This window comes from Dama dama, chromosome 23 (assembly GCF_033118175.1).
Source record: "Dama dama isolate Ldn47 chromosome 23, ASM3311817v1, whole genome shotgun sequence".
Classification (NCBI taxonomy): domain Eukaryota; kingdom Metazoa; phylum Chordata; class Mammalia; order Artiodactyla; family Cervidae; genus Dama; species Dama dama.
The window spans coordinates 67,470,721-67,497,044 of NC_083703.1; the positions used below are offsets into that span (position 1 = coordinate 67,470,721).

General features: G+C 39.1%; 1 protein-coding gene across 2 annotated transcripts in view; it reads left to right on the forward strand.

Annotated features, from left to right (window-relative positions):
- RALGAPB (Ral GTPase activating protein non-catalytic subunit beta) overlaps positions 1–26,324 on the forward strand; it is an 84,692-nt gene that overhangs the window by 49,316 nt on the left and 9,052 nt on the right. Inside the window, exons 16-24 of one of the 2 annotated variants that reach the window (XM_061127270.1) lie at positions 1,058–1,191; positions 4,229–4,411; positions 5,662–5,813; positions 11,553–11,740; positions 14,466–14,572; positions 16,249–16,401; positions 18,810–19,019; positions 22,804–22,962; positions 25,837–26,002. In XM_061127270.1, the coding sequence (XP_060983253.1) occupies positions 1,058–1,191; positions 4,229–4,411; positions 5,662–5,813; positions 11,553–11,740; positions 14,466–14,572; positions 16,249–16,401; positions 18,810–19,019; positions 22,804–22,962; positions 25,837–26,002 (1,452 nt within the window). The remainder of the gene's footprint in view (positions 1–1,057; positions 1,192–4,228; positions 4,412–5,661; positions 5,814–11,552; positions 11,741–14,465; positions 14,573–16,248; positions 16,402–18,809; positions 19,020–22,803; positions 22,963–25,836; positions 26,003–26,324) is intronic. The other variant, XM_061127271.1, reaches the window with a different exon arrangement.

The window sequence follows — 26,324 nt, forward strand, 5'->3', positions numbered from 1 at the left end:
AAGTATCATTCAGCTTATCATATACATAAGGTCATTATGTGGCTATTTAACACATTGAAATATTGCATTTATGAAGAAGTTATTTAAATTGTTATTTTATTCACTATGCTTGGTTTAAGTATAGGTGAAAATTTGTTTATTTTTCCTGCTTCTAAGACACTTTAAAGAAGTTTTTGCATTATTATATGTGTTCTAATATAAATGTTTGAAGTGGTTATTGTTTGTTTCAGTATTTTGAACTGGTGTTAGTGAGTTCTGCTTGTAATGTCATAAAATAGTTTTTACTAAGAAATCCAGATTTGTGTTAGTGTCGCATGAATGTCTCTCTTTAATGATCATTCCTTTTTCTGTTGTCACTGCCCTCTTTCTGATAGGATCGACAGGTATAATGTCCCTAAAGCTTCCTTTATAAATTTAATTTGTCCTAATTTATTATTAATTGAATAGTAATTACTTTTAAATATAGAATTGGAGGCTACATAAAAGCACAGTAACTTGATTATTTAATTTTTTAAGAGTATTAAAGTTGTCTCAGAGAATTAAATGTTAAAGTTTGCTTGAAAAAGCATTGCATGTGACTTTTGATGATATAAACCCTGAAAATAATTTGAGCAGATGCTTTAGGATAATTCCCAGTGTCTGAAGAGATTCTGAAATTTGAATTCCTTTCTCTATAAAATTTCAAGGAAATAATTTATAGCCTTTTGATTGTTTCATTGTTTTTTTTTTAATGTAACTGTGAGTTAATTTGGAAATGTTGAGATTTATACTCTTATAAGAATGATATTGAAGCTTTCAAACCCCAGTGGATGTCTGTGTGAGAGTACCTGAGCTGGGAGCTAGAAGCTGCTCTGGTCCGGTGTGTGTGCCCTGCGCACCATTGTTCAGTCAGGCTGAGATGCTCAGGCCAGTGGGGCGGGGAACAAGCACTGTGTGGGTGCCCGTCATGCTCACTGTGGCTGCTGTGGTCTGTGCCTAGTGGAATGCTGTGCTTCTCGTTACTAATGCTTAGTTGTTTTCCCTCCCTGTGGGATGTGGCATTGGGGTTATATCCTAGCTCTTAATACAGATTCAGCTGCTGGGCTCCTGATTCGCAGCATTCATCTCGTCACCCAAAGACTCAACTCCCAGTGGCGGCAAGACATGAGCATATCACTGGCAGCTCTGGAGCTCCTCTCTGGACTGGCAAAGGTGAGGTGACAGTCCCTTTGTTTTAGCCCAGCCACCTTGGAGTATGGCTCTTTTTTCTGTATTTCCTGACCCACTTCGTGTGGGTATTGCAGTCTTGATTATACTCATCACAGTTGATATTCAAAGTGTGCAAAAATGAGTTTCTAAGTGAGATTTTACAAAATAATCTACTTTTTTGTTTATCGGGTCAAAGGGTGTGAATGATATTTTTGCTGTTAGATGATAGGAAACATTTCAATACTTGCTCTTTATTTGCACATTGTGATAGAATACTGGTTGATTTTGTGTTTACTCATAATACCCTTAAATTTTCAGCATGACGTTTTGTGCCATTATAAGATCATCAGTCATCTAATTTTAATGAATAAATACAGATTTGGCAATGAAAGAAAAATTTATCCTAAAATACACCATTTGGGCCTACCTGTGACTCTTCCACCTTCCATTATCAGAGATAAGTGAAAGTTGGCTGTACTTTCAGATTTCTTTCCCAACTGTTTATCTATTTTGTGGAATCTTAGAGTTGGGTGTCCATTTGCATTTCTCTCTCTTTTTTTTTAATTATGGCGAAATTCACGTAACATAAAATTAACCTTTTGATGTGAACAATGCAATGCCTATTAGTACTCTCACAGTGTTGTGCAACCAGCCCCTCTTTCTGGTTCCAAAGCATTTATCACCCCCAAAAGAAACCCTGTACCCATTAAGCAGTTGTTTCCTGTCTCCCTTTCCCCTTATCTCTAACAACCACCAGTCTGCATTCTGTCTCTATGGATTTACCTATTCTGATATTTCATAGAAATTAAATCATACAGCCTGTGACCATTTGTTTGTGGCTTTCTTCACTTAATATGTTCTTGAGGTTCTTTTATGCTGTAGAAAAAGTCTCAATCTCATTCCATTTTGTGGCTAAATGATAGTCCATCATATTTATGTACCAGTTTGTCTACCTGTTCCTCTGTAGCACATTTGAGCTGTTTCTACCTTTTGACTCTTGTGAGTAGTAGTACTGCTGTGAGCATGCGTGTACATGTGTTTATCTGAATGCCAGTTTTCAGTTATTTTGGTTATATAACTGGGAGTGGAATTGCTGGGTCATATGGTAATTCTGTATTTAACTTTTTGAGGAGCTGCCAAACTGTTGGCCTCAGCAACTGAATCACTTTACATTTCTACCAGTGATGTAGGAGGGTTCCAGTTTCTCTGAATCTTCACTAGCATATAAGTATTTTCATATCTGTAAAATAGGCAGGATTATCTTGTGTGTAACAGCTGGTGATGTGAGGATGAAGTGAAATGAAATATGAGGAACACTTTGTAAACACAAAGGTGATATACACACATAAGGTGATATTGTCTGAGATGGTAAACTTTAAGCCCTCATTTTATAGATGAGGGGACAGGTGAGCAGAGGCTGTGACTTACCTGAGTCATGAAAGGCAAAATAGATAAGAAAACCTGAGGTGTTCTCACCACCACTTAGCGCTTACCTTTACCTCAGAGATTCTCAAGCATAGATGTGATGGCCGTAGTTCTGTGAAGAGCAGTTATCTGATGTAGGAGGTAAGAACAACCGTTTGTGAGATGTGCAGGGCCACATGGTCTTTGAGAGCAAGATACTGTTGCCTGTGACCTTCAGTACACTTGCAGTAGTAAGGAATAATTAACCCTAAATGGAGTGCTGTCTAGACCTAACAAATCATGAAGGGCTAACACTACCTGATTTCATGACTTGCTATAAAGCTATGGTAATCAAAACAGTCTGGTATTGGAATAGGTTAGACAGCTGGATCAGTAGATAGAGTGGGGAGTCCAGAAATAGATCTGCTTGTGTATGGACATTTGATTTTTGACAGAGGTGCCATGATAATTCAAAGGAGAAAGGATAGTCTTTTCAGCCAGTGGTGCTGGAACAATCAGATATTTATGTACCAAAAAAGAGAGAGAAAGGACTGTTAAATGGTGTAACCATTTTAGAAAACAATCCCCTGGAGAAGGGAAAGGCTACCCACTCCAGTATTCTGGCATAGAGAATTCCACAGGGGCTTAAAAAATGTGTCCATGGGGTCTCAAAGAGTTGGACACAACTGAGCGACTTTCACTCACACTTCACAGGGCCTGAAAAAACTAAACATACACCTATCATATGATCCAATCAGTCCACTCTTAGGAAGTAAAAGAGCATATACTCTTACAAAGTCTTATACTTAGCAGCTTTATTTGTAATACTCAGGAGCTGGAAAAAATCCAAATGTCCAACAGGTGACTGGATAAATTAATTATGGTATAATCCATGTAATGGAATACTACTCAGTAGTAAAAAGGAATGAAAAATTGATACACACAAGACTGTGGATGAATCTCAAAACAATTATATTGAGTAAAAAAAGCGAGACTCTCCCCCTACCGCAAATAGTATAGTAGTCTATGATTTTATTTATAAAAAACTATAGAAAATGCAAGTTAACCTATAGTGACAGAAAACAAATCAGTAACCTAGGGAGGAGACAGAAAGGAGTCGGGGGGTAGTTTTTTTGGTGGGGGGCAAGTGTTATAAAGATGCATAAGAACATTGAGGGGTGATGAATATGTCTGCCATCTTGATTGTGGTAATAGTTTACAGGTGTATACTTAGACCAAAATTTATCAAATTGTACACTTTAAATATGTATAGTTTTCTATATGTTAATTATACCTCTGGACAGCTGCATAGAACTTTGTAGCCCATAGAGCATCACTACGGGGTGGATTAGGGGGCTTAAAAAATGTGTGCATGTTCCATTGCCAGCTTTTCTTGTGATCTGTGGCAGTGATGAGTAGTTGTACCCCAGCAGTTTAGGTTTTAGAGCATGGAAAAGAATGCTAAAATGAAATTTTATTGTTATAGGGTTTGAAAAATGCCCTCTCTTTTTATAAAGTATATATGATAGTACATCTGAAATATTATATTCTCAGAAAGGCTGGGCCTCAGTGTAGAGGCTTTGAAATTGGTACCATGGTTCTTGGCTAACTGTGTTCCCCAAACAAATATGCTCAGGTGAAGGTGATGGTTGACTCTGGAGACCGGAAGCGAGCCATCAGTTCTGTGTGCAGCTACATTGTATACCAGTGTAGTCGGCCAGCTCCTCTTCACTCCCGGGACCTGCACTCCATGATAGTGGCAGCTTTTCAATGTCTCTGTGTCTGGCTGACAGAGCACCCTGACATGCTTGATGAAAAGGTTAGTTTACTTTATATTAAAACAGAAAATAGGAACAAAAATGTATATTGGGAAAATATCTTTTAAAAGAGAATATCTAAATTTAAATCCAATATTGCATACTTTAAGCTGAATATAACTTGTTATATTTCAGGAGAACACTTATCCTATAAACTATCATCATGCTTATATAGTTGATCCTTGAATAACATAGGGTTGAACTTTGTGGGTCCACTTACATGCAAATTTTAAAAAAAACTGTAAATACTGTTACATGATTTGTGATTGGTTGAACCCATGAGTGTGGAACCGTGGATAGGGAGGAACTGCATAAATGGAGGGCTGACTTCAATTTATATGTGGAACAGGAAAAAAAATAATAATTTATATGTGGATTTTTTATTTTGCTGGGGGTCCATGCCTCTAACTCCCATGCTGCTCAGGGGTCAACTGTATTTGATTGCAGATTAACCAGTAGAGAAATTCTTTGAAAGATGGAGCTTTGGCTAATTTATCTATGAACAATCAGGGTTGTTTTTTCTTGAAAGGATGGTAGCCTTGAGATGGCCAGAAGATACTTTGGTCGCCTATCATCAGACCAGAAAGGGCAGTTGATAACTAGGCTGCAAACCTAGAGAACACCTTGTTCGTAAAGGTTGTTTGTAGCTAAAAATTTCATTTCACACGTTTCTTTCATTTTAAGTAAACGCAGATTATCTAGGCTGCTTTCTTTTACCATTGTTCCATGTAATATTTTCCTTATGGGAAGACAGTTATAAAAGAATGCGTAGTGTAAATAAGAGATACCAGGTTTATTGGAAAATTACACAGAGCTGTATATAGTTTATAAAAATAATACCATTGATTAAATCTTAGTCATTTGCATGGTGATGTATAGCATTAGGATACCAGAAATTGCTTTAAAACTATCCAGGTGTAGCTGAATTACTATTACATCTCTTTCAGTTGGCTTTCACAATTTATAGTCCATGGAAATTTTACAAGAATGATGACTGATAAAATTGAAGTGAATTTATCATTACTTATTATCTAGATCTCTCAATACTCAAATTTAATCTTTAAAGAAAAATTGGGGGGGGGGCAAGTTTATTTCATTAAATTACTATGAAGTTAATATGTACCTACCAAAGAAAATGAGAAATTAGAGTCCCACCACCAAAACACAACCAATATTGGCACTTGGATGTATTTCCTTGTCTTCTCATAAGATAGATGTATTACAAAAACTAATCTGCTTTTCCTTTTTCTAGGATTGTCTTAAGGAAGTGCTGGAAATTGTGGAACTGGGTATTTCAGGAAGCAAGTCCAAGAACAGTGAGCAAGAGGTCAAGTACAAAGGTGATAAGGAGCCAAACCCTGCCTCCATGAGGGTCAAGGATGCTGCTGAAGCCACCCTAACATGGTACGAAAGTGACGTCACAGGGGTTGTGTCTCGGGGTTAGAACAGATTAGATGTGATCCTTTGTTGTTTCATCTCCTCCCCAGTTGTTCAGCATTAAGTGACATAACCTGATTTAGGATACTTTTCCCCCAGAAATAGAAAAGAAACTGTCTTGTTCTTTTGGACCAAAGAAACCAGGAACTTGAGGCTAAAAGTTTGGGTCCTTGTTTTTCTATGCTGGCTGACAGTAATTCAAGTCATATCATGTTAGAGCTAGAAAGGATCTTGGAGAGCCTTACCCACACCCTCACTCTGATGGCTGAGTCCAGAGACTTTGATCACACCATTACCTCTTCTGCTTTCCAGCTTAGTGATTTTTATTCTGTGCTACACCATTTATATTACATGTGATAGGTTCATTCAGCCAAAACTTATAAACATCCTCTTATGAACTAGTAATAGAATTGTAAAAATAAATCAGATTTAGTTACCACATCCAGAGAGCTTCTAGTCCAATAGGGAGGAATAAGATATGAACACAAATATCTATAATATTAGCTAGAGAATAAATGCTCCAAGAGAAGGGGTACATATGGAATGCAGCTGTGTTGGAAGAAAGGAATGAATACTTTCAGATTCAGGGAAGTCAGGTTCCTGAGGAAAATCACATTGACCTGACTCTCAGAGAAAGGATAGTTTGAGCTATAAGTCAGATTGCAGAGTGGTTACGGCAGCAAGAGAGAATTCCTATTTCAACTATTTTGGTAATGAAGGGATGGAGACAGGTTGGTATCTTGAAAAAGTAGCAGAGAGAGTTGAAAGAGTTTATGTTTGGCCAGTTAGTTAACAGAGTAGGAAGAGGGAAGAAAGGCAGTTTATTGACTGAAAGAGATAGGTGGAGAAGATTAGGTAGAATTGGTACAATTGGGAAGAAGTGGCTTATAAAAGGGTAAGTGTGGAGGAAGATCTAGAACAACATAAAAAGCAGGGAGGAGGAATGTCAGGTCATATTAAGTTGGCTCATCTTGGTTTTAGTAAAAGCGGTAAGACAGCTTGAGGGCTTCCCTGGTGGCTTAGCGGTAAAGAATCTGCCTGCAATGCAGGAGACAGGGATTTGATCTCTGGGTCAGGAAGATCCCCTGGAGAAGGAAATGGCAAGGTACTGCAGTATTCTTGCCTTGGGGAATGCAATGGACAGAGCAGCCTGGTGGGCTACAATCCATCGCATCACAGCAGAGTCAGACACAACTCCATGACTACACAAGAAGACAGCTTATAGAAGATTTGTATGCAAATGAGCCTTTTCCAAGAGAACTTGGGGCATGCACAATAAAGTTGGGTTTATTTCTGTTCCTCATGGGCTTAGGTTATTCAGTAAAGTTTTAGAAGCATGCTTGCTTTAGTTCAGTCCTGCTCACTGTGCTAATACTGGGCTTTCAATGACTGTGGAGGTTTGGCTAACAGCTGGAAAATCAGAAAAATGTGTTTAATTACTAGAAATGATTAAAGTCCAGAGAGAAGACCATGCGTGGTCTGGGGTGGACTTAAGAATATTATTAAAAACTAAGATCTGATGTGTACCTTGAAGAGTAAATGGGATATGAAGAAAGGGGGAAGGCTGTTTCTCACTGGGACTCTGCATTATATAAAAGAAAGTTTGCTCCATTCTAGCCTGTGGATGGGACATTCCATTGAGAGCATGATTGGCAGTGAGGATTGGATATGAGCCCAGAATGAGCAGAGACTCATGCTCGTAGTCCCCAACCTAGGCAGTAGCTGTCTAGGTGGCTCATCTTATCTTTGCTGGCAGCTCTACAAAAGGCCTCATGTCTTAAAAAGGGCCTGGTCATGTATGAATGTGAGAGGTGGACTGTGAAGAAAGCTGAGCGCCAAAAAATTGATGCTTTTGAACTGTGGTGTTGGAGAAGACTCTTGAGAGTCCTTTGGACTGCAAGAAGACCCAACCAGTCCATCCTAAAGGAGATCAGTCCTGGGTGTTCATTGGAAGGACTGATGCTGAAGCTGAAACTCCAGTACTTTGGCCACCTCATGCGAAGAGTTGACTCATTGGAAAAGACCCTGATGCTGGGAGGGATTGGGGGCAGGAGGAGGAGGGGACGACAGAGGATGAGATGGCTGGATGGCATCACTGACTCGATGGGCATGAGTTTGAGTAAACTCCGGGAGTTGGTGATGGACAGGGAGGCCTGGCATGCTGCAATTCATGGGGTCGCAAAGAGTCAGACACGACTGAGCGACTGAACTGAACTGAAAGAGTCATCATGAAACATCCAAAACCAATTTTCTCTGTTCCCACACAATTAGAACTTTGTGTCAGTATCATGACTGTTTTCCAGCTATGCAAACTTAAAATTTTTACTCTTCCTGATTTATCTCTGTTTTATCTGTCATTCCTCATATGAAGTCAGTGACCAAGTCTAGTAGACTTTAATTTTGGAAGTATTTCCTCCATTCCCTCAGACCTCAGCATCCTAGTCCAGGCCCTTCTCACTTTCTGTCTGATTTCCCTGTTTTCAATCTCTCTTTTCATTTTGCATTCTGTTACTGGACTCATCATTTTAGATACTGTGCTTATTCTGCTGTGTGAGTGTTTGAAAACAGTAGAAGATTTCTGTTTATTGCCATATGGTGTGACATTTTTGGTTTGGTGTTCAAGGCCCTCCTTGAGTCCCCACTCAAACTGTGATCTTTCCTAGCACAGCCCTTCTGCCCCAGCTGGCTGGCCACTTGTGGCTGTGAACTGCGTTTGTTCATACCTGTCTGTCTACTTCCCCTGCGTTTCAGGACTTCCCTCTCTTGGCCACATCCTCCACAGTTAACTGCTCACATCACATCTAGCTACCTCTATGGAACCTTCTTTGATTTTTCTCCTTCTTTTCCACACCTCTGTGTTCATTCAGTTTGACCCAGCCACACTACATGAGTTCTATGGTGTCATGATCACACCTGGTCATATTTGATAATGTGCTAGTCTTAGCTCCCCACCCTGGGAGCTTTTTACACCCAGTTCCCTTTTTACATTCCTCACAGTGTGAGCACACAGGAGATACAGAATGCAGATCAGCTTGTTGGTGTTTTTCCCCTTCTTGTATAATATACATTAGGACTCTTGGAAGTCATTTCAGTAGCCCCTCTGCTTAGTGATTTTCAAGAGTTATTTACCAAGTTATTTAGCCTCTAATTTTGGGATATTTTAACCCCCCCTCCAAGTGCCCATTTCATGTTAATTGTTGAAAACTTGGTGTTTCCATTGAGCTGAAATCTCTCCCACTTTAACTTCTACCCATTTGTTCTGATTCAGACTTTTGATCATGAAATCCTTTTTTTCCAAGGAGTGGGGATATCTGAAGACAATGCTTGTGTTCTTTTGTTTGTTTTTTATTTTACATTTTGGCTCCATTCCCTGGTAGGTGGGATCTTAGTTCCCTGACCAGGAATAAAACCCACACCCCTGCATTGGAAGGCAGAGTTTTAGCTGCTGGACCACTGAAGGAATCCCAAGAATGCTCATTCTTTTCTCTTGCTCTTTCTCATTCTTTTCTGCCAGTACCTTTAACTATTTTTCATATGACAGGGATTTAAAGTACTTTTTATCCTAGTCATTTTCCTTTCAGTGGCATTGGTCTGACTGTGTACGTCTTTAAAGGGTGATCACCTTTAAACTCTGTAGAATATTGTATTTTCATTAAAATTGGGTTTTTGAGAACCTAGTCAAGCCAAACCTTAGAGGCTATTTTTTTTTTAAACACATTTACCTTTTGTCTTTCTCATCCTGAACACTTGTTTGGGGGTGTTTGGGTGTAATTATAGAATTTTACATTTAAACTTGAAATTTCTTTATGTAAGATTTACCTTATTATTTTTAATCTTTTAAGACTCTTTTGGATCCCAGCTCTTACTCTGATAACATTAACTCTGCAGCTCAACTTTAGGTCAACTGCAGATTTAATGAGCCTGTCCTGTGTGTCCTAATCAGAAACTCTGATAAGAATATTGAACAGAAAAAGACTGACGAAGCACATGATAAGAGATTTCCTTTCTGGTTCACAGGGATTTTAAAATCTTATCTATAAGTTTTTAATGATACACTGCCAAGTAAGTTGCACGTCTTGATTTCAGAGATACTTCTCTGCCTTTCTAGTCTAGTCATTATCGAGAAGAGAAAATGTAGTTAGGCTGGTGTGATTTGATCTTAGTGACCTATTCCCTTCCCAGCATCCTATTTGATAATGTCTTAAAATCTTGCATGAAACATAAACTTACATGGTCCAGATGCTTGTGATAACCATCTCTGTTCCATATTAGAAAGCCTGTGTTCTTCCCATTACTGGTTTTCTACAAATCCTTAGGCCTGAACTCATCATGAAATTCTCCTTGTCCTTGAAATTCTTAGATAGTCCTCGTCCTAGGAGGAGAGAGAATGGAGGGAAAGTATCTGTTGAGCAGTGTTGTCTTCTGTTATCAGAGAGATTTGGGTTCAAGCATTAGAATGAAAGAGGAGAGGCTACTCAAGCTGAGAATTGGAATGATGAAAGTAGTAGTGGGGAATACTAATTTTGCAAATGAGTTGCTTTGGAAGTGTCTGATGATATTAGGACCACAAGATAAAATCTTTCTGTGTTCTTAAGATTCTTTCTGTGTTTCAGTTTCTTAATTATGAAATGGGAATAATAATGGTACCTATTTCATAGGGTTGTTACAATAACTAAATAAAATGTTATGTGTCAAGTGCTTAGCTCCAGACCCTGGCACACAGTAAGTGGTATTGTATAAGTTATTACTATTGTTCCTTGAAGACATGCAGGGATCTCCGTGGATGTAGACATTTTGGAATGTTTAGGCTTGATCAGTTGAATTCTAATTTAAAAGGTATTTTTTTCTTATATATTTTCATTTAATAATTACAACAGTTCTGTAAGATGTAACTACTAGTGCATCAAGTACCTTGTCTGTAAAATGAGGATAGCTATTCATGGTCACACAGTGAGAAGGCAGCAGGTCTTGGTTTCTGGTCTTTTAATGATCACTTATCTATTCTGAGCCTGAGTTTCCTCAGCTGGAAAGTTGAGGGGACTTGGCTGATCTTCAGATCCTTGTCTGGGTCTAGAATGCTTTAGCTAGCATAGTCCTTAAACCTGGAGTGTGCATATTTTTAAAATATATCTTTAGGAGCTTCATGATTTGGAAATATGATTGGCCAGGTTCCCTGGGGAGCAGGCTTTGAGAGAGAGAAATTTGCCTGTAAGAGGTTTATTGGAAAGTGCTGTCAGGATCAACCCTTGTGGGGGAATGAGGGAAGTCAGACTGAGCAGAGGGAAGAACCAAACTGTGATACATTTGCAGCAAAGAGCTCTGGATCTGGGCTGGCCCTTCAGGAGTCTCTCATGTTGGGGCCCGGGTACTGGGTATAAACCCTTATCCCCTGGCATCAACAGTTCAATGGACATGAGCTGTCCCAGGAGGAAGCTGTGGTCTTGGATAAAGAGGTTCTCATTGACCTCTCCAGGACTCAGCTGAAAGTTAGGGCCACCATCTCCCTGTATCTGGGGCAGTGGATCTTTTCAGTTTTGGAGAGGGAATCTGGACAGCACACCACAGCATCCACCACAGGGAGTAAATCTGTCCCTCAAAGAGGAAGCATGGCTGTGGTCAGATCAATCTAGAGAGACCAATTGATGCATGAGGTAAAGTTATGGTCTTGCTTGGGGAATTAACTGTTATCTTTTGCATTCTCTCTAGTATTATGCAGTTGCTTGGCGCATTTCCTTCACCCAGTGGTCCTGCCTCTCCTTGTAGTCTGGTGAATGAGACCACTTTGATCAAATACTCCAGACTGCCAACCATAAACAAACATAGTTTCCGGTACTTTGTCTTGGATAACAGTGTCATCCTGGCAATGCTGGAGCAACCTCTTGGAAATGAACAGAGTAAGTTTCAGCACTTTGGGCTTTTTCCACTGCTAAATCAACATGTCTATCAGTATTAGCAAGCTGTCTCTGGGATCGGGGAAGGAAAGACAAATTCTAAGTAATTTTGCATTTGTCAAAAAAGGCTTCTAGCTGATGAGATAGGAGCGACTGAAAAGCAGAGGGTCAGATAGTGGAATATACCTATGAAATAGAATCTTTTAGAGGTTCTTAATGTATATCTTTACCAGCTGAGCCACAAGGGAAGCCCAAGAACACTGGAGTGGGTAGCCTATCACTTCTCCAGCGGATCTTCCCGACCCAGGAATCAAACTGGGGTCTCCTGCATTGCAGGCAGATTCTTTACCAACTGAGGTATAGTGGCTCAGACAGTAAAGCGTCTGACTACAACACAGGAGACCCGGGTTCAATCCCTGGGTCGGGAGGATCTTCTGGAGAAGGGAATGGCAACCCACTCCAGTATTCTTGCCCCCCCCCCAAAAAAAAAGGGGGCTCAAAGAAATATTTTGGAGAAGGAAATGGCAACCCACTCAAGTACTCTTGCCTGGAAAATTCCATGGACAGAGGAGCCTGGTAGGCTACAGTCCATGGGGTCGCCAAGAGTCAGACACAACTGAGTGACTTCACTTTCACTTGTTGGGCGGGGCAGGGCGGGGGAGGGGGGGAGCTTCCCTTATAGCTCAGTCGGTAAAGAACCTGCCTGCAGTGCAGGAGACCCGGGTTCGATCCCTGGGTTGGGAAGATCCCCTGGAGAAGGAAATGGCAACCCACTCCAGTATCCTTGCCTGGAAAATCTCATGGACAGAGGAGCCTGGTGGGCTGCAGTCCATGGGGTCGCAAAGAGTTGGGCACGACTGAGCGACTAACACTTAACAATGTATATCTATTAGGAAAGAGCTCCATAGCTTTATAAAAAGTTTATTTTGGTAGAATATTTTCTGTTGTTCCCTGTGTATGAAAATCATTATTCCTCTTCCTTCCTTCTTGACCTTTGGATCCTGTACCTCTCCTGTCCCGCCCTCACTCCACATTGTTCTTTTTCGGTTATTGTTGCCACCCAGACAGGCTGGAAATTGGAGGAGTCATCTTCACCTGCTCCTTCCTGTTTTTCCGTTATGTACTTGGTGTCCAAGTTTCTCTTCCCTTAGTGACTTTGGCATCTTCTGTTCTCTGCATTCCTCCCAATACAACCAAATGCAGGACTTTATTATTTCTAGATTATTGCAGTTGCTTCTTGCCTGATCTGATTGACCCTCCTTCCAGTTCCAAAATTCATTACCCTTCCCTCCATCCTACTTGCTGCCATTGCAGATCCGATCATGTCCATGCCCTCCTGAAAATCCTTCATTGATTTTCCATTGATGCAACACGCACTGTTTTCTTCCCATCTTTCCCCAAGTTACAAGCATCTCAAGGTGTATTACCACTGCATTACCAATGCAGACTGCTTAAAGTACATTTTTTTCTGATGGTAATTGGAATCAACCAATATGTAAAGGAAGCATGTTTTTAGAGAAATCCTTATTGCTGGGAAGGGGAAGGAAAGTGAAGATTACAGAATCTTTGGGCATACAGGGACCCAGGGAATCTATAGATGAAGAAAGTAGGGCTCAGAGAGGATATTTGACTTGTTCATAAAATGAAACTAGATGTCTCCCAGAAGTTCAGGGAAATACCATCAGAGGTGTCCTTCATGTTGTGGTAAAATATAGTGCTTTTAATAAGAACTAGATGGGGCTTTTAATTGTTGCCCAACTCTAGAAGCACTGGTCCCAGGTCTTTCCTGCAGGTACCTCATCCTTCTCTACCTTAGACCTGGGATTGCTTGACTTTTTTCCCTGGCTTGTATCAATTATTCTTGACTCCTCCTGGTTCCCACTCCCAAGCTATCTGCTATAGTAGTCTGTAAAATCCCAGTCTCCCCTCCAGGTTTCCTAGTCTGGGGGGTGTCAACCCTTTTCCAAATTTTTTAAGACTCCACTACTCTCATTCTAAGTGATTTCATTGCATTGAAAGTCTACCAAAAATATAAACAATTGGGATTATTTAGAACAAAAGTTCTAAATAATTTTAAAACAAAAGTGAGAGAAATTTGAATAAGTTTGACTGTTTAGACCAGAGGCAAAGAAAGGGAATAGGAAGAAGGATCTGGGTGCTTAGGAAGTCCATTCTGCATTGATTCTCCCTTGGGATGAAGCAGTGCCTGCCGGTGTTTCTGCTGTACTGGGCAGCAGCACACAAAGGCATGGGTGGATGTAACTTCAGCTTCACAAGCACCCAGCCTGTCTTGTGCATTTAGACCGTCTGCAGCACTGACAGTTAAGAGTATTTGCCAGGATAATGTTTCCAAAAAATGTGTGTGTGTACTGCTGGAGGTATGTGATATGATGTTAATTGGTATGTCGGTAAACATTATTTTCTGTATTTTTAAGCAGGTGTTTTAAAAATATATAATTAGCACACCAGAGTTCCTGGTTTTCCTTTTAAGGATCTAATTTACCTTTTAAAAAAAAAGAAAAAGGGAAGAAAGAAGTTACTAAAGAAAGTAAGATAATAGGCACAGCGATACCTGGATATGGCAGAATCCGCAGAGGTGGTTCACCATGGAGAAAAGCTAGAGAAGCACTGTGCTAGGGCTGTCTTTATTAGAGGCTCTAAAATTGACAGCAGGGGTATTGTATATGTTGCCGGAAATAAAAACTTTTTCACCAACATTTTATTCTAGATGATTTTTTCCCCTCTGTCACTGTGCTCGTCCGGGGAATGTCTGGAAGACTTGCTTGGGCACAACAACTTTGCCTTTTACCCAGAGGAGCAAAAGCAAATCAGAAGGTATCCATCAGAAGTTACAGGGGAGTGGCTAGGAGTGAGTGCCTGTGTGTGTGTTTGTGTGTGTTGTGATTTAAAGGTTAAATAATATTCCAACAAAAATCACAGAGAAAATAAATAGTTTTGATCCTAGCAAGGTTCTCAGTGAGTTCACATCAGAATCGTCTTAGGAGGTTAGAATTCCAGGTCCACTGAAATACTCTTTAAAGACATCTTCAAGGCAGGTGTAATTTCAGAAAGCTTTCTGGGTGACTCTGATATCCACTTAAGATTAAGAACTGCTCTTCTGAGTATGGCTGAGTCCCTTTGCTGTCCACTTGAAACTGTCACAACATTGTTAATCAGCTATACTTCTAAGTAAAATTAAAAGTTAAAAAAAAAGAACTGCTGTTCTGAACAGTGGCCCCAACTTTTTTCATGGAATGTTAAATAAAATGTACGTACATGCCATATGAAAAAAGTTTGGCCAGATCCTAGATGTCTCTGTCAATAGTACTTAGTTTCTAATTGTTTCATTTAACTGTATAACTGTTAATATGCTCTGTAATTTTTTTAATGTGCTATATAATTTAATGAAGTCTTTCTTTGGGGTGGCACAGTTTATTTTTTTATAACAGTTGTAAGTATGTGAATAAAATTTGCTCATGGGAGAAAGTTGGAAAATGAAAATAAGAAGCAGCTATTTTATTGTCACTCTTCAGAAGTAGACAGCCTTTGTTAATGTTTTAGTGGATTTTCTTCCAATCTTTTTTTCCCTTTCTGTACCTAACACTTCAGTAGAATTTAGTCATTTTTGTATACTGCTCTTTTCATTTTTTATCACATTGTAAGCTTTTACTTAACGTTATTAAGAATTCTTTAAAACATGGCTTAATAAAATTTTACCAGCATTTGAGAGGGAAACTCACAAAATTATAGGGCATACCTAAAATAATTTAACATTCCAGGTGTTGCTGTTGCTTAACATGTGTTTGCTCTGAGGAGCACACGCCTGTTTTCTCCTAGGGGCATCATACCAGTCACCAGTCTGTCAGCAACACTGAAAGCCACTCGGTCCTGTTAAAGACTGAGGAGGAAGGAGGTCAGAAAAGGCCCTAAAACCTGTTTGACAGTTTAATATGTGCCATATATTTTTTTATTTCATTCTTGGAGCAGTCTTGTGATGTATTGTTTCCGTTTGTCAAATGTGGAAACAGAAGTCACATAGCTCACATATGTTTATTAAAAGAGGGATTCGGAGCCATGAAGACCTAGATTTGGAGCCAGACTTTTTCAGTTAAGCCATGCTGAATTTCTTATTATTGAATTCACTGTCTAGAGATGCCCAGTGGATGTAAACTTGTATGATTTGAGAGTCCTTGGGGGAAGAAGGAAGTTTAAGCCTTAAATTTGGAAATGCCTTATCTATCGGCTTATCACTGAATGTGGAAGATTCAGGCCTGGTACAGTAGAGGTCTGTAACACATATATCAGTTGCAAAAAAATCTGTAAGTTGATGAACATTTTTATAAAAATAAAGAAGAGTACACTGGTGCCTTTACCATTAGCAGTAGTATTTGCAGATTTTTACTGAGATTCTGTGTTTTGTAACCCTAGGGAAACACGGACATCTAAGAGACCAGGGAAATACCTGTCAAATACAGCACCAAATGTAATAAGCATAATGTTTTTTTTAACAGCTTTTTGTGCCTGAACCTCGTCCAGTTCCTAAAAATGATGTTGGATTTAAATATACTGTGAAACATCGACCATTTCCTGAAGAGGTGGATAAGATTCCTTTTGTGAAAGCAGATCTGAGCATTCCAGATTTGCATGAAATCGTCACGGAAGAAGTAAGATAAATTATTACCAGCTGTTGTTAAGAGAATGGCTATAAACATCCTTAAACAACTTCTGCAATTGAGATACTGCCTTTGTTCGGTATTCCTGGAGGTGACTCTTAAGATGACCTAGATGTTTGTCATCTAGGAGGTTGCCATGTAGTAAGACAAATAGAGATTGTGGCTAAGTGAAAGGAACTTGACATTGGGCTGCCAGTGTCCAAAGGAACCAGTCTAAAGGAACTGGACTGGTCTGTGGTTTCATTAGTATGAGGGCATGATCCAGCCCTAGTGGAGGATATTTGGAGAGGGGAGACCAATTCAGAGACCATTATGACAACTCAGGCAGGGGATGGGAGGACTGCCTTATTAGTAGTGGAAACTTTATTTATTTTATTTATTTATTTATTTTTTGAAACTTTAAATATATGGCATGTCTCAAAGAGATATTTTGATCTAGACAGTCTTGGATTGATGAGGGATAGAAAGAGCTGAAGAACTTTAGATTTTAGGCTTGAGTGGCAAAGATAACAGTGCCATTTATAGACATACAGACATTAGGAAGAGGACAGGTTTGGGGAAAAAAATTACTTGGTTTTAGATTAATTTAAGCACTTAACTAGATTAAATAATTGGTTGCTTAGGTCAAGGAAGAAGAGTTCTAAGAAATGAAAGACAGGTATGTCAGGGCGTGAGCGAATAGAAGGGCAGGTATGGAGGCTGCTTGCAGTATCAGATGCTGGAGAGACTGGGGGAAGGAACACTAAGAAGAGGCCCGTGGATTTTGTTGTGAAAATGTTGGTGACCTTTGAGAGCAAGTTCAAAGGAGTATTAAAGTGTAAGGTCTGGGGAATGAATGGTAAATGAGGAAAAGGCAGTGAATATAGGCTACACTGTTAACTGTTAGCAGTAAAGGGAAGGGTTGTTGTTTAGTTGCTAAACTCATGTCCAACTCTTTGCAACCCCGTGGACTATAGTTTGCCAGGCTCCTCTGTGCATGGGATCCTCCAGGCAAGAATACTGGAATAGATTGCCATTTCCTCCTCTAGGGGATCTTCCCGACCCAGGGATTGAACCTGCGTCTTTTGCATTGGCAGGGGAATTCTTTACCACTGAGCCACCAGGGAAGCAAAAGCTACAGAGTAGGAAATAGAATGAGGAAATGGCCTAGTGAAGGAAAGGCAAGGCTAGTTTTTCTTTCTTTTTTTTTTTAATTTAAGAAGAATCAGTACTAGAAGGAGCCAGTGAAGAAGGGTCAGCGCCTACACTGTGAGGCAGGCTGGGGAAATGATAAGTAATAGAATAAGGCCCTGGAGGCAATCAGGTCAAGAATCTGTGATTGTATCTAGAAAAGGGGCACTTCTGGTAAGATAGGAGAGGAGAAAGGTTTAGGTTCAGAGACATTTAGAGGTGGAAAGAAGGGAAATTGAAGCTGCTTATGTAAATTTTAATCTTAGCTCTTAGAAATGACATAGGGAAGCAAAGATGCTTCTTAAAATTGCCAGACAGCCCAGCTAGATTAAGTAGTATCATCTGTAGTGAAGTTACTTAACTCATTCTGCTGACTTTCTTCAAAAGCTCTTGGTATCCAGAGGCATAAGTAAAACATTTGAGTGATGTGGAGATTGGCCAGGTGAATAAGGAAGCATAAGGAATAACATAGCCATTTTATATGCTTAGAAGAGGGTATGAAGATGTCAGATTTGGGGATCTAGTTTTGGCTGGGACATCGATGAAGCCAGAAGGCTTGGAGAAATAGAGAGAGGGTTTGTGTACCCCACAGCAGTGGTGAAGGGAGAACGGGTGTGCAGGTGAGCTGTGAGAAACGGGTTTCGGAACTGGAGCTCTCATCTGAGATGCAGATTGTGTCACGGATGGCCAGAGTTGGGAAGGTTGAGGAAGTTGTAGGAATGTAGGCCAGGCTGTTCACCAAAGAGGATGAAATTTTAAATAGGATAGATCAGAAGGAAAGCAGAGGTAACTCCCAAGAGTATAGCAGCTAATCCATGCAGTTGTGGACTTCAAAGAATGAGGAGATCCTTGCAGGACAAAGATGGACAGGGGTCTGGAAGAAGAGGGAAAGTGATGTGGAAGGTGGAGGGGACATGGCAGAGAATGGCAACTCTGCCCCCTTTCTTGCCAGTGTAAAGGGAAGCAGAGACAGAATGGTTTCACTTATAGCGAGGAGATAAAGGAGCCATTTTTGAGGCTGTAGGGACATTCTTGGGGTTTTATTTTAACTCTAAAACATTTTTGCTTGGTTTATGCATATTTGCTCTTGGTTGTATTGAATTGAAGCTCAGTGTTGATCACTGAAAATTATCTTCTGTTTTGTTGCTTGTAGCCTTATTTTGATTTAAAAATTAAGATTAATCCTGATATGATAATTCCCCCAAAATGAAATGTTCGGTTTATTTCAGTTAGAAGAGAGACATGAAAAATTAAGGAATGGCATGGCCCAGCAGATCGCTTATGAAATACACCTTGAGCAACAAAGTGAGGAGGAATTGCAGAAGAGAAGTTTTCCTGATCCAGTTACAGATTGTAAGCCCCCACCTCCTGCCCAGGAATTCCAAACAGCACGTCTTTTCCTTTCACACTTCGGATTTTTGTCTTTAGAAGCATTGAAGGTAATTTTCATAAACTTCTATGAGTAAATATATTCATAAATTAACACTCAACTGATGATAGCTAAAGCATTTTTGTGAAGATGGAGAATTAAAAAAAACAGAAACTATTTAAAATCTTACCTTTCATACAAGGAAATAAAATTCTGTGATGCTGCTGATTACAATATGAGCTCCAAGACAGTTTTCCCATGAGTGTATTCAGAGTTCTGTTGTGAGAGCTGCTCTGATAATATATCCACCTCTGACTTTTCCTAGGTGCTGTAGGACTCATGTTATATATGTTAATGACATCTGTAAGCAGTTAGAAAAAGAATGTTAAAACTTTTCCCCAGTAAACTTTATGAGTGAAAGTATGGGCTACAGTTGACTCTGCTCTTTCATGCCACTTTTGAAAAGGAATGAGTGTAAACACTTAATTAGATTGTGCAGTTTCTAGGGTCAGACTGTCTTGGTTTATGTCCTGGCGTCACTCCTTACCAGCTGTGTGATCTTGGGAAAGTTACCCAACATCTGAGTCTTAGCTCCTCATGTCTGAAATAGGGGTGATAAGGGTGTCATCTCACTGTGGTCGTGCCAGGGGTTTCATGTAGTACACAGAACAGTCAGCCAGCCTGTAAGGTAAATGTTGCCATTGTTCTTAATTTCACTAAAACAGTTTTACCAGGAAAGTGGTGGTATCTCTATTTCACAGATGTAGAAACAGGGCCTCAAAAATGTAAAATAGCTTCCATGTATGTGAATTTAGAATTTGTACTAAGGCCTGTTTGTTTTGAAAAACGCAACTGAAGATTGCCAGGCAAGAAGTCACTTATTGCACAAGTTGCCCTCTGCCTTACTCTCTAGCAGCTACTTGGCTGAAGACCATTTAGCTTTTAAGAAACATAGAAGGGAACATTGCTGTCTTGAGTTTGGATTTCAGCATGTAGATGAAAAATATTTTACATTGTAGAAAATTGAATAAGTGGTGGAGAGTAAAAAATAAAACTCTTAAAATGCAGAAGAAAAGAACAGAAAGAGGAAAATAATGAGAAATGCAGTGGTAAATGTGGAAGGAAAGGAACAAAGATACAACCTTACAGATGATTAGTGATATTCCTAGTGAAGAAAATTGGACAGAGTAGAAGCAGTAAATAAAAATATTCTAGAAGGAAATGATTGCGTGCTGTGGACTGAATGGAGACAAGACAAGTCTCTGAGATTGCAGTTTTCCTTTCATGTTATCTACTGTAGTTGAAATGTTTAATCTTTCAAGAAAATAATTCCTGTACTTTCCCACCTGGGTCAGAACATAGGAAAAAGTCAGAAAGTAGCCTGATTTATTTTATGAATCTTAGCATATCTCTAATAACTTAAACCTGACAGAACACACATGCTAAAGAATGTACAAAAGTATTAAGGAAAATACTAATAAAACTGAATTCAGCAGCACGTTAAACAAATTAACTTCTACAACCACATAAACTTTATCCTAGGAACGCAAGGAGAGTCAGTTATTGGTAAATATTAGTAAAGTTATTAAGAAAATAATTTGATTCTGTCAACAGATCAGTCAATAAAGCAGTCAATATTCAGCAAAACAATATTTAGTCTGATTTTTTTAAAATGAATAAACAGCCAAAAACTTCACCAGGGCCAGTAATGCAGATCGGTGTAAATGGCAGCCCATTTAGGAAACAAGATGGAGAATGAGGAAATGTTTAAAAAAAAAAAAAATGTGTAGGGAGATTCCCCCAGTGAGTAACATCTTACCTGACTATAATAGAGTAGAAAGGTCGATGAAATGCTAAAAGAAACTAAATAAGGGAAAAAACCATTGGAAAGGAAAAGACAATTCCCAGGTAATATGATTTCTAATTAGACAGCCATGGCATCATCGACTCAGTGGGCATGAGTTTGAACAAACTGCGAGATAGTGAAGGACAGGGAAGCCTGGTGTGCTGCAGTTCATGGGGTCACAAAGAGTCGGACACGACTGAGCTACTGAATGACAGCAAGAAAGAGAATCAGTAGAGTGTCTAAAGTAAATGAAAGTTAAGATCACCACATATGAAGTACAAATATTAATGACTATAGCTGTTAATATCCAGCTAGAAATACAATGCAAAATAACTCTGTTACAACTGTGATACTTAACAAAAGTTATCCTAACAAAATTTATTAGGAAAAACACAGACCTAGAGGAAAAAACTTTAAGAAGTTATTAAGAGATATAAAGTACATGCATGTTATGTTCCTGGATTAGAAGATCATCCAGAAGAACAAGCTGATGGGGTAGCTTTTTAAAAAAAAAGAATGAGGAGCCCTTGTCCTATAAGATGTGTTGTAGCACACTGCCAGACTGCGGTCCTTCTCCATGATTTCACACTGAAAAATGAAAAGCAGAACGTTTTTTGTATGTTTGTAGAAAATTCATTTAGTAGAAAAATCTGACCTGAATTGACACGAGGCTACCTGTAGTCTTTTTTCATAGTGTGAATACTCTTCTATTTGACTGCAGAAATAGCAGTGTCTTTAATGACAGGGTGTTGCCTCAGCCCTTGTTTGGAGTAGGAAAAGAGTAATCCTTGCTATCTCTGAGGGATGCTTTCCTGAAAAATACCATGGATGACACAACCTGCTGGTCAAGATCAAGATCTCAAAGAAGATAAGGGATGGGGGAGGGGGTGGGAACAAAACAAGAAATGCATAAAAATTAATAGACTATTTTTTAAAGCAGTTAGGTTTGCAGAACATCCGAGTAGAAAGTATAGAGAGTTTGCATATAACGTCTCTTCCTCCACACACATAGTTTCTCCTCACATCTTGCATTGTTGTGACATAATTTGTAACAATTGACAAACTAGTATCAGATGGATTATTAACTGAACTGCATAGTTTACATTAGCGCTCCCTCTGTGTTGTACAGTTCTGTGGGTTTTGGCAAATATGAAATCACACATGTCCACCATTATAGCACTGTAGAGAAGAGTTTCACTGCCCTAAAGTCCACTGTAGTCTTCCTAGTCATCCCTCCACTTCTCTGGAAATTCCCCCAACTCCTGACAACTACTGATCTTTTGCTGTCTCCACAGTTTTGCCTTTTCCAAAATGTCATATAGTTGGAATCATACAGTATGTAGTCTCTTCAGATTGGCTTCTTTCACTTAGCAGTTTGCATTTCAGGTTCCTCCATGTCTTTCTGTGACTTGATAGCTCACTTCTTATTATCATTGAATAACATTCCATTGTGTGGATTTATCACAGGTTACTTATCCATTCACCTACAGAAAGACTCCTTGGTTGCTTCCAAGTTTTGGCAATTACGAATGAAGCTGTTATAAACATTTGTGTGCAGGTTTTTGAGTAGATGTTTTTAATTCATATGGGAAAATATCAAGTTGTGCAGTTGCTGCCCTGTATAGTAAGATTATGCTTAGCTTTGCAAGAAACTGCCAAACTGTCTTCCAGCATGGCTGTTCCATTTTCCATTTCCACCAGCAATGAATAAGAGTAAAATACATATTAAATTTTTCTAGAAAGTTTGGTGTATTACAGAGACGATTGGATTTTAAATTAAATACATAGTATGATCTCAACCGTCTTTAACAAAAAAAGGCAAAAGAACTAGAAGGAAGTACACAAGAACGTTAAAAGTTTCTGTAGTTTGGGATTATGGTTCTGCTTATTCCTGTCACTTTTTAATTTTTTTTTTACTTAATGTTTATTAAACCATGAGCAAGTATTGTTTTTATAATTAGGATAGTGCAAAGAGATGATACCTTCTCCTTTCTTCCTTTGGCGGTAGGAACCTGCAAACAGTCGTCTACCTCCTCACCTTATTGCACTTGACTCCACGATACCTGGATTTTTTGATGACATTGGGTATCTGGATCTCTTGCCATGTCGTCCCTTTGACACAGTTTTTATTTTCTATATGAAGCCAGGTCAGAAAACAAACCAGGAGGTAAGATTTCTGGATTTGGGGGGTAATTTTTTATGCTGTAAATTGAAAAAAATTTACATGACTTGCACTTCTCTATGGTGGAAGGTGAGTTATTCTTGATCCTTAAAGATTTCTTGTAATCAGTTCAGAAACTGAGTTAAATGAAAACTATGATGCCTAGAGTCTTGAGTCTTTTGACTCTTAGTGAATGTGATGTAGAGAAGAGCTAGAGCATGTCTTCTTACCTTAAGGAATTCAGATTCCTAAGACACAAGTTAACCATGAAAAGCTAAAGTTAGGCCTTACTGCCCAGCAACAACTGTTTACTAACCATCTTCCCTGTGGCTCCCTCAATGTGCCCAAGTGTAGAAGTAATAATACCCTTTCCTCTTGAGGAACTCACTTCCAGGTAATTTCACAAGGAAATAATTTTAGTCAAGGTATGCACAGTAGGAGAAGAACATCTGAAATAAAGTAAAGGATAAAGTAAAACACAGTTGGATACATGTAACAAAGGGACTAGGAGAAGGATGAAGACAAATATAAGATAGGTGAGAACAGAAAACTGAGAGCAAATATCAGGAGATCAAGTGTCTAACAGAGATAAATGGTTGAAACATGGATTGGACAGGTAGTTACCAACTGTGACTAAGAGAGGACCAAAGGAAGATGTGTAATATATAGAATGTATTCACATGTGTAGAGCACTATGACTGTATTATCTTGAAGTTTCACTATAATCATTGTAAGACCATTAGCCAATCAGATTAAACACACTTGAAGAAATTTACCAGAATTACAAAATGTTTATACTAGAAGCATATTTCAGATTATTGGCAGAAAAGGAGAAGATTCTTCTCATTTCATGTTAGTGATTCAGTTAATACTTACTAAGTGTCTGCTGTCAGGTGCTTGGGTTCTAGCGGTGAACACGATCTACAAGGTTTCTGGACTAATGGAACTACTGTGTAGAGGGAAAGAGAGATGATTCAACACACAACCGTGGTAAAGTGTGCTGATAGGAACATGTTACAGGAGCCGTAACATTAAAACCTAACCTGGTTTGAAGAAGACTTCCTGGAAGAAAAGACTTTTAAGCTAATGGTATGAGGTATACATTAACAGTAGGTTAAAAGGTAGAAGTGGGTTGTCACTAATCAAGAAACAGCATGTGTAAAGGCCCTGGAGGTGAGAGAGAATTTCATTTTCATAAAATTCATTATTGGTTCCAATTTGTTTGGAGCTTGGGAGGCTACTGGTAGCCAGAGATGAGACTTACAGACTCAAGTTTTTTGGAAGATCCTCAGTAGAAGTGGATTAAATGCAGAGGGTGCGGATCTGTTTTGAAGGAAGTCTAATGCATGGTTCATATGAGAGTAGTGGAGCCATTTTCCTCCTACATATGGAAGAAGACACAAACCCTTGAGGTAATTCTTACACCAATTGAGTTTCCTTAGCTTTTTAGGGACCAAGGGTGACTAGAAAACAATTCGATTCCCAGAGGCCTCCTTTAGAAAGGCTGAGTCCTGCCTTCCCTAGCCCCACCGGGAAGATTTAGATGAATTTCTAGCTGTCAGTCAGCAGCCTGCAAGTTGAATTTAACTTACTTATTGTATCTTGGCTACATTTTGAAATTGTTTAAAAGTCTCACCTCTGAATAAAACAACTGGGAGAAAACAAAAACTGGCTGTCAGTCAGTTTCCTGGCACTTATAAGACAATGAAGGGATATGGGAAACTAAATAGGTACACTTCTGAAGAGAAGTGTTTAAGAGATGAGGCCTGGCAATGATGCCCGCTAGATTGAGAAGTATTTGATGTAACCCCATATTTTGACTTTTTTAGGTTAGCATTGTATGAACTACATCAGTGATCTGTGGGCTGGCTACATTAAAAGTTACTTGGGAGACCTCTTGAAAGTAGTAATTCCAGGATCTTATCTCTGCTTATCTGATACAGAGGTTCTGGAGTAGGCTAAGAAAATCTCATGTTTAAGAAATTCCCCGGATGATTTTGATACACTACCTTTCTCCCCATTTCATTTTTAATTTGTAGAGGATTTCTCATTTTCCTTCTTCTAGCATTGGACTTTGAACAGCAGCACTGTTGCTGTTTTGAGCCAAATAATTCTTGTGGGAGCTGTTCTATAAAAATAGGACATGTAGCAGCATCTTTGGCCTCTGCTCGCTAGATCCCAGCAGTGCCCCACCAGTTGTGATGTCAAAAATGTCTCCAGACATTGCCAGATGTCCCCTGGAGAGCAAAATCCACCTCATGAGAACCGCTGTTTTAGAACAAGGGACTTTTCTTTCTGGGGCCCAGGAATTAAATTTGGTACCTGGTGAAGAGGAGAGAGCCTTCATTGTTATCTGGGATGGTTGTATTCTCTTCTTTGAACCCAGAGAAGAATGTTTTCCCACTCATTTATTAATTATAGCTAGTCATTATTGAATTTTTAATAGGTTTGTGCTTTTTATAGCATTTGTCAAGACTTGTAGGTAAATAATCACATACCTATGTGAAGGCAGTGACCTAGTGTTTTTTGTTTACTTTTAGTAAACATGTCTGGCTCAATAGTTATTTTGCTAGGGAGAGAGTTGAAGGATTTTCTAGCTTTATCTCACTTAATCTTCACAGCCATCATTATTATTCACTTTATAGATGAAGAAACTTAAACAGTGGGGTTAAGAAACTTGCCCAAAGCCCAGCGAGGATTTGAACCCAGATCTATATAACCCAGAAGCATGCATATTTAACTGCAGTCATATGTATAGTCCTCAGTTTATTCTTGTCTGACAAATCAAGTCCAAGCTACTTCAAAGAGAATTGTTATGAAGATACTTTGATATGCTGTTTTGTTTCCCTCATTATAGTTAATGATTGGTATGTATTTCAGATTTTAAAGAATGTGGAGTCTTCCAGAAATGTTCAGCCACATTTCCTAGAATTTTTGCTCTCCCTTGGCTGGTCAGTAGATGTGGGCAAACACCCTGGCTGGACTGGGCATGTTTCCACCAGTTGGTCTATTAACAGTTGCGATGATGGTGAAGGACCTGCACAAGGTAAATCTCATATGGTCATTTGTTTTTTCTTATTTTGTTACTCTTGACTTTTCCCCTTTAATATGAATTTGTAGTCTTATGAAAGGAAAAAAAAAACAAGCAGAGGTAAGGGATGGAGAAGTCTCTTTCCTCTCATCCTCACAGGAGATCACTTAATAATTATATCATCTTCCAAACATTTTCTGTTAATATGAGGAATAATTATATATGTACATATATAAGCATGTATGCTATATACATACATTATGACAACTAATATAAAATTAATGGCTTAATTATCACAAGGTTGGTAAGTTTTTTATAGTGGGAGTGACTAAATTCC